Consider the following 8,640-nt stretch of genomic DNA (forward strand, 5'->3'; position numbering starts at 1 on the left):
AAAAAAAAAAAAAAAAAAAAAAAAAAAAAAAAAAAAAAAAGAAATCGTAAACATAAACATATGCAGGAATCAGGAAACAAGAAGGTAAGTGAAATAATATGAAACCAAACGCACTTATGTTTTGAGCCACAGGATATTGTTATTCTCCAAGAAAAGTACTTTTTAACAGAAGAAAATCAGATTATTCCTAGATCAGAAAGAAGCTCCATTGTTCCCGTGCTTTAAAAACTACAAACACCCATTAAGATCATGTGGAACCTCAGGAACAAGAAATCGAAAGGTCTCAGAGGAACTAAGTCTTTCTAGTCATGAAATATTGTTTTACTAACCAAAAGAGAGGCATGATGACAGCTACCAGACTAAGTGGCCAGGAATCCCGGAGCCTACAGCACTGGCTTCTGCTCCCTGAATTTTGTGAAGCAGGGAAGGACCAGCTCCACTGTACTATCCTGGAAGAGGCCAAGGACGGCACATGACATCTTCGTGGGCCCTATCGCGCAGGACCTGGGTCTGGAACTGGTGGAGCTGATACTTCACCTGTTTCAGTTGGATTCCAAAGGCTGCAGGGACCTTCTGGAGGTAAATCTGCAGAATGGCATTTTTGTGAGTTCTCTGATCGACCTCGAGGAGCTGTGTGGGAGGATCTTGGAGTGCAGCATCCACCTGGAGGTGATCGTGGACAAGTTGCTACAGGTTTTCCATGTGGAGGTGAAAGTGAAGAGCATTGAAGACAACCTACCAGTGTTCTTAGCAACACAAAAGAATCTGTTTCTGAAACTAGGGCTCTTGATTCTCGTGTTTCACTAGAGGATGTCTGGGATGCCGACATCGAGGCCAATGCTCTGATGACTTACATACTGTACCCCAATGATTATTTTTCCCTGGAAATACCAACCAAGAGCAGGTAAAACCACTCGAAGGTATATTTTAAAAAGTATTTCAGATAGATAAGTCACTTCAGAGCTACTCTTGGTGCTCAAAGCAACTGATGGGGGCAAAGATGAGCTGACAGGCACCAAAGCATTACATATCACAGCGCTGGATGTAAATGATGATGCCCAGTGTTTGACAAAGCAGTCTATCATATGAAATTAGTGGAAAATGCAGGCGAAGGTACACTGGTTATTAGACTTAACCCCTTGGATTTGGATGAGGGTTCAAACAGCCACATTGTTTCTTTGCAACTGATGTCTCCCCTAATATAGAAGCCCTTTTTCGCATAGATTCAGACAGTGGAGAAATAAAAGTAAATGTAAAGATAGATTTTGAGGAAACTAAATAATGAAAGATTCAAATACAGGCAGTTGACAAAGGTAATTCCCCATTGTTTGGTCACTGCACAGACTTGATAGAAGTCTTGGACATCAATGATAGTGTTCCAGAGTTAGCAGTAAGTCGCTATCATTCCCTGTACAGGAGGACACTCCGCTGGGTACCGTAATAGCCCTAATCAGTGTAACTGACCCCAACTTCAGTGCCAAGCAACAGGTGACCCGCACCCTGACGCCTCACGTCTCTTCAAGCTGGCTTCCACCTTCAATAGGCCCCGCCGAGAACCTATTCCTTGGTGCTCCACAGCGCCCTGGACAAAGAGAGCAAATCTATCAATTGGTGGTAATCGCGCGGAATGGGGACTCGCTTTCATTGTGAGCCACAGCCATGGGGTCCGTGGAAGTGACCGAACAGTGAACCACGACGCACCGGCGTTCGGGCAGCCCGAGTACATGGTGTTCGTGAAAGATAACAACCTGCGGGGCTGCCACGGCTTCACAGTGTCCGCGCGGGACCCGTACGCGCAGAAGAACGTGCTGTTGATGGAACAGCGGGTGGGTGAGCGCGCGCTGTCTAGCCATGTGTCGGTGCACGCGGAGAGCGGCAAGCTGTACGCGCTCCAGCGACTGGACCACGAGGAGCTGGAGCTGCTGCAGTTCCAGGTGAGAGCGCGCGAAGCTGGCATGCCGCCTCTGGGCAGCAGCGTGACGCTGCAGGTATTAGTGCTGGAACGACAACTTTGTCGGCGCTGCTGGCGCCTTGGGTGGAATGGCGGCGCTGTGAGTGAGCTGGTCCCGCATTCAGTGTGTGCAGGCCACGTGGTGGCGAAGGTGCGCGCGGTGGACTCCAGTTACGACGTCTGGTTGTCACAAGTGCTGCCTTTGTCAGCTGGCAGCACCCGTTCCACGTGGGGCTGTGCATGGGCGAGATCAGCACGAGTACCCTGAACAAGGCGAAAGCTACGAGCCACCGCCTGCTGGTGCTGATGAAGGACCACCGCGAGATGGCGCTGACTGCCACCACCACCGTGGTGGTGTCGCTGGCGGAGAGCAGACAGGCGAGGAAAGTCTCATCACACGCGTTGGCAGGCGTCGAGGTCCGGGAGGCAGCACTGGTGGATGTCAACGTGTACCTGATCATTGCTATCTGAGTGGTGTCCAGCCTGTTGGTGCTAACGTTGCTGCTGTACACGACACTGCGGTGCTTGGTGCCGCTCACCGAGGGCTCGTGCACGCCGGACAAGCCCACGCTGGTGCGCCTCAGCGTAGTGGGATCTGGTCTTACTTGCAGCAAAGGAGATCTTACTTCGGAGAGTGGCCACCCAAGGTCAACCTTATGGTTTTCAGTCCTACTGTTCCCCATGGTTCAGGTTTTGGAAACGGACTTCAATAGAAAATTTTTGAGAATGTAAGTACTGTAATCCTGGAAAGCATTTCATTCCTATTAACGTCCCCCATAGTTACATTGATAATGTTTACCGAGTTATTGTTTAATTCGATTGCTTTATTTATTTTGCTTTTGCTTTTCTTTTGAGATGGTTTATTTAAAGTACATTGGGGCCGGGTGCTGTGGCTCATGCCTATTTGTAATCTCAGCACTCTGGGAGGCCAAGGCAGGAGGATCACTCGAGGTCAGGAGTTTGAGACAAGCCTGGCTTACATGGTGAAACCCTATCTCTACTAAAGATACAAAAAAATTAGCTGGGTGTGGTGGTGCGCACCTGTAATCCCAACTACTCAGGAGGCTGAGGCACAGGAATTGCTTGAACCCAGAAGGTGTAGGTTGCAGTGAGCTGAGATCAGGCCACTGCACTACGGCCTGGGAGACAGGGTGAAACTGTGTCTCAAAAAAAAAAAAAAAAAAAAAAAAAAAGTACATGGGAAGTCTAGCCATCTTCATCACGTTTTACTACAGTCGCCATGAATATTCTTTAGGAATATTCTTCAGTTGGTAAGTATAATAATAATACTACTAATGAATTAGACTGAGTGGCTGTTTCCTGTAAATGAGAAAGTTAAATCTTACAGGAAGGATCATGATGAATAACGATCCTTATGAGAAGGTCAAATCTTCTCAATTTTGAAGCAAGTTCTTTATTCCTATTCATTTTCTTATTCTGATTTGTGTCCTCCATTCCTTATTATTTTTATGTGTTCAAAAATACCATGACAATATTTAATATAATAATTATTTGAGTTTAAAACATGTTTAAATTTTTATCTTTCTATAATCTGTAAATTTATCTTTCACAAACGGTGATGAGCAGGGTTGAGGCAGCTTCGTTCAGAAACAATTTTGTTTCTTCACGATCAATAGCAATCTTTTTTGAGATGGTGATTGCAGTGGGTGGAGTTTTAGCTTTGCCTTTAAAGGTGGTTTTACTTCTTAATTTTTGTCTTCAATCTTCTTATAATTTCACTTTAGGTCATTGTCTTCACAATCTTCAGCTACTTCAGGTAGCCAACAATTTTGTTCTTTTTTTTTTTTTTAAGTCAGCTCTGCTTAATAACCTGTTGAACTAATTGCTGCTGTCCTCCAGTTTAAGTTGTTGAACTCTTCTACTATTTTGGGAAGATTTCTTTGAGCACTGATTATACTCATTTTTCTTTCATATTTGGCACCTGGCTGCATGAAAATATTTTAGGGTAAGAAAATTCACACTTATTTGGGTTTTAAGTATAAGAGAATCTTCCCATAAATGATGAAGAGTGATACCATTGTCTGTGTTCATTAAACTGCATGGTCTTCAGAATGGCATTGCTGAGCTTGGCAGGGTGTCTCAGGCCTGCAATCCCAGCATTTTGGGAAGCCGAGAAAGGAGGATTGCTTGAGGCCAGGAGCCTGGGCAACATAGTGAGAACCCCATCTCTACCAAAAAATGTCATTGCTTTTAATAACTTAAGTATAAGAACCATGGGATATTAATAAAGGCACTTCCACTTGACAATTGTGGTGTTAATTATACCTTAGAATGTAACATTGTATACTCTTGATATATTTGATGCAAAATATTTTTTGCCTTCACACCATATTCATGTGAATTGCTTTCTTTAAAGGGATCCCAGAGAACATGTATTTATAGCTGTAAGGATGTATATCAAATTATATGTAAAATTACTTTGCTCTTTTTGGCTCTAATTACAAATGAGATGGCCTTTAATTCTGTGTAAAGAAATAGTATATTTACTTATGGGAGGATAATCATGTTATAGATAGGGTAAAGTTAATATAAATGCTGAAAAGGAGTTAGTGGTGTCTACCTAGAAAAATAACTTCTGAGAGGATGATTTCTTTTTCTTTTTTTTTTTTTTTGAGACAGAGTCTCGCTCTGTCACCCGGGCTGGAGTGCTGTGGCTGGATCCCAGCTCACTGCAAGCTCCGCCTCCCGGGTTCACGCCATTCTCCTGCCTCAGCCTCCCGGGTAGCTGGGACTACAGGCGCCGCCACCTCGCCCGGCTAGTTTTTTGTAGTTTTTAGTAGAGACGTGTTAGCCAGGATGGTCTCGATCTCCTGACCTCGTGACCCGCCCGTCTCGGCCTCCCAAAGTGCTGGGATTACAGGCTTGAGCCACCGCGCCCGGCCTGAGAGGATGATTTCTATGAAGATAAACATTAAGGACATTTCAGAAAAGGGAATACCCTGTCCTACTTTATGGTGTTGGAATTCTCTTCATCCATAGCTATAGAACAAGAGCCAACACTGATCAGTAACTTCGTGATAGTAAATCACCATTGTTTGAGCAGTTTATTAATATATTTGTTAGACATCAAGTAAAGGGCTTAAATACATTATTTCATTTAATCCTTATAACAAGTTCTAAAGTACATATGACCATTCCAATCTGAAAGATAAAATAAGAGAAGCTGAGATGTTTATCTATTTTATCCAGTGCCAGTACATGGTGGAGATATTATTCAAATGCATATCTTTCAGACTTCAGATACATTCTTTGTTCACTATAATGTAGAACTGTCTTCAGTAAGTCTTTTCTCTACTCAAACATAGTCTTGGCTAGGAAAATCAAGCACAAGCTGTGTACAGGCAAATCTTTCTTCCTGTTGTGCTTAGAAGAAACTTCACGATTGTCTTCATCATTAATTTTGTACAATGCATGATTGAGATGGCACTAAGTTTTTTTTATGTTAAGTGATTTTTTTCTTATAAGAGTTCATGATCATCATTATCATTTGTTTTAATCAATGCCACATTGAGATAGGTATTTTGGTTATGTAATTATTAAATAATTAAGAGTTGCTCTATAAGAACTATGTGCCTGTTGTTTGGAAGTGATATAAGTAAGAATCATCTAACATGTAAGAAAAGTCAGAAAACTGTGGTTTCCAATATCCTTGCGGAACACCCAAACTAAACACTATATACCAAAAATGACACCCTTCTTTCGTTACTGTGAATAAAGACAGTGTTTGGGACAAGTATAGGTGTTGATATTATTATTTCAGGGACCCTGAACATGGCCAAAGGACTCAATAAATGTTTACAATATTGCATACTTCAATAACAATTTTAGAGACATAGATTCCCATGAAAATCTTCAAATGTGTGTAGGTCTTTCAGTCTTCTTCAGTCTTACTGTTGGCTGGGAAGCTTGTACCAACTGACAAACGATTTGTGACCAAATAACTGTTTTTACTTGACTAAGCCATGATAAAGCAGAATTAGCATTACTGAGTAAATCCTATAATTTTGTTAATACAGTGGTTGGATAATGTAATTCTAATCTGTTGATTTTGGAGAACCTCCTGGTGTTCTGACAGCTGTATCAAAATTTATTTAGGTGTTTTCAAGAAATAATAGTGCCAGGTCTGTTATAGAATATCAGTGGATGATGTGCACTAGTAAGACATTAAACTATGCACTCTAATACATATATGACTAACAGGACATACAGGCAGATTGTATGTCCTGATTGATATAGTAAAAGTCAGGCACAAAGTTCCTTAATCTTCAATTGATTTTACAAAATCAGTTAACAATAACTGTATTGAAATGACTTCTTGGCATTAGCCTATACCCAGATATTAGGCTGATCCTCAAAGATGAGTTCAAAGGGAGCATAATCTCTTCACTAAGGGCTGGTTGAGATGGTGACACCTGAAATATCACAGCCAAAATGCAAAAGACGGGTCATTGATTCATAAACTATATCAAACTCTATTATGACTTGGCGTTTGTTCAGTACTACTTTATATATTCACAAAATACTGTATCTTTGGAAATTAATACCTAAATTAACATTTTGTTTTAATTCAAATATGTGATATTATCATCTTTACAGGGTAAACCTTCTCAGATTCATTTTCCTACCTTGGAAGACTCTACATTCCGTATAACATCTTCATCCTGAATTCCCATAATAAGGTGATTGAGGATCTGTTGTTTCCTTTTGTTCAAAATAAACCTGATGTACTTCAAATATCATGTTGAATATACTGTCATCTGGTCTAATGTTCTATTTTGATTAGAGGCTACTATGATTGATTATTTTACAGATGCATGATGGAACTAACTGTCATAAAAGTTGATATGTCTCCTTTAATTTTTTAATACAGAATTTTACATTCATCTTAATTAGAGTTCTAGTTTTATGACAACATTGGGAAAAGAGTAAATATGAAAAAAGTAGAACAAAATCTCAAATTAATAGTTGAATATATATAAAATATTAGCATACACATATGATAAGTTTTTCATATGTCATTGCAGTATTTTTAGATTGGAGATAAACCATCAAAACTATACAACAAAATATTTAAGCTAGAGTGGTATTTATTTGAAATCAGTTTCTACTCTAAAATTTTGTTGCATCTTCTTTTTTTCCTCCTAAATCCTAAGAGTATATGAAAAGACAAAGAAAATTCAAGCAAATTACAACTTCAGGCAATGAAAACTCTCATAAGCAATTCCTGTATTTTACTCAGTATTTTCTATGAAATTCCATTTCCACAAACACTAAGGTAATTTACCATTTAATTGAATTGTTTGATTAATTTTCTATGTTTTAAGCACAATATCAGGTACTTAGAGAAGATATAATTAAAAATCACATCTCTTGTTTTCCATGAACTTATGCTCTCAAACCCAAAATTCTTTAAACAAGAAACAAACTATTTTCATGAATATAACTGAATTAGGTTAAGGAAACCAATGTTGGTGACTTGGAAATACCAATATGGCACAAAGATGTTCAGGGTGATTTTATTTATTTTATCGAATGATACTAAAATTTATTTTATAGTTGAAAAGCCTATTTCTGTCATATCATTGACTCTATTATATAAAGTGATCAATTTTGATATCTCGTATTATGCTACTATGGCTTACATTAGAAATAATAAATGTCAAATAAAAATTCATCTAGATCAATAGACTTTTCCTTTGTGAATCCTTTTTTAAAACTACCAAGTTTGAGAATATGAATATACTTGTTTAAATAACAGTAAAGAATCAGAACTATAGAAAATAGGTATAAAAAGGCAAGCCCACAGAGATGAGAATAGATCATGTGGAACATAAAGACTAAAGAGCTGCTTTTATAAAACTTCAATTTTTTCTTTGAGTTCCATAGTAGCCAAAGTAACAAGGGAGACTGAAAGTAAAACAATTCAAATTTGATAATATTTTTATATGAGGAACAACACTTTCAGGAAATGTTTAGCCCTAGTTTTTCATGAGGCCACGTTAACAACTGAATTCTCTTTCTCTCTCACTCTCTCAGTGTATATGTATTTTAGATAAGTAAAAGAACAATTTTATAATGCTGTCAAACATAGACACAGTAATTTAAATTTGACGTTAATCAAGAAATAAAATGCCATTTCCATATATATTGAGTTTCATTATGACTTATAATCTGAATATTCCATAAATAAGCACGTTGGAAATATTTAGTGGAAGAAACCCAAAACACGTGAAATTCTATGGTGGTAAATGTAGTGCACAGTACTCACAGTTTTAGGCGCAAGGTGTCGCTCTTTACTTGGTGGAAAGTTCCTTGAAATGTTGATCTGAATAGTCAGGCACTCGCATACAAAGGGACTCCATCATACCGGATGCCACCGTTTAAGGAGCCTTTGAAACTTCTCAAGAATTCAGCGAGATTTTTAACCTGAAACTGAAGAATCTGGTACTGTAGGTGTAAAGAAGCTTATTTTGGAATCCAATTTCGTATGCGATGTTTGGTTTTCAGAGTAGGGGATTGGGCCCCCCACGACTGCTGCTCTGGCTTCTCTTCCTCGAATTCTGGGAGATGGGAAGCGGCCAGCTCCACTACTCCGTCTACGAGGAGTCCAAACACGGCACTTTCGTGGGCCGCATCGCGCAGGACCTGGGGCTGGAGCTGGCGGAGCT

General features: G+C 39.6%; 1 protein-coding gene and 1 pseudogene across 1 annotated transcript; one reads left to right on the plus strand and one right to left on the minus strand.

Moving 5' to 3' along the window:
* Positions 1–344: 344 nt before the first annotated feature.
* LOC113222725 lies at positions 345–908 on the plus strand (annotated as a pseudogene).
* Positions 909–1,471: 563 nt separating this feature from the next.
* LOC113222726 lies at positions 1,472–2,954 on the minus strand. The gene is given in 2 exon segments (XM_026452348.1): positions 1,472–1,986; positions 1,989–2,954. Coding segments are annotated over 2 exon segments (1,161 nt in total). The 5' UTR covers positions 2,635–2,954.
* Positions 2,955–8,640: the final 5,686 nt, after the last annotated feature.

The sequence above is a fragment of the Piliocolobus tephrosceles genome, unplaced genomic scaffold (assembly GCF_002776525.5).
Source record: "Piliocolobus tephrosceles isolate RC106 unplaced genomic scaffold, ASM277652v3 unscaffolded_34048, whole genome shotgun sequence".
NCBI lineage: Eukaryota > Metazoa > Chordata > Mammalia > Primates > Cercopithecidae > Piliocolobus > Piliocolobus tephrosceles.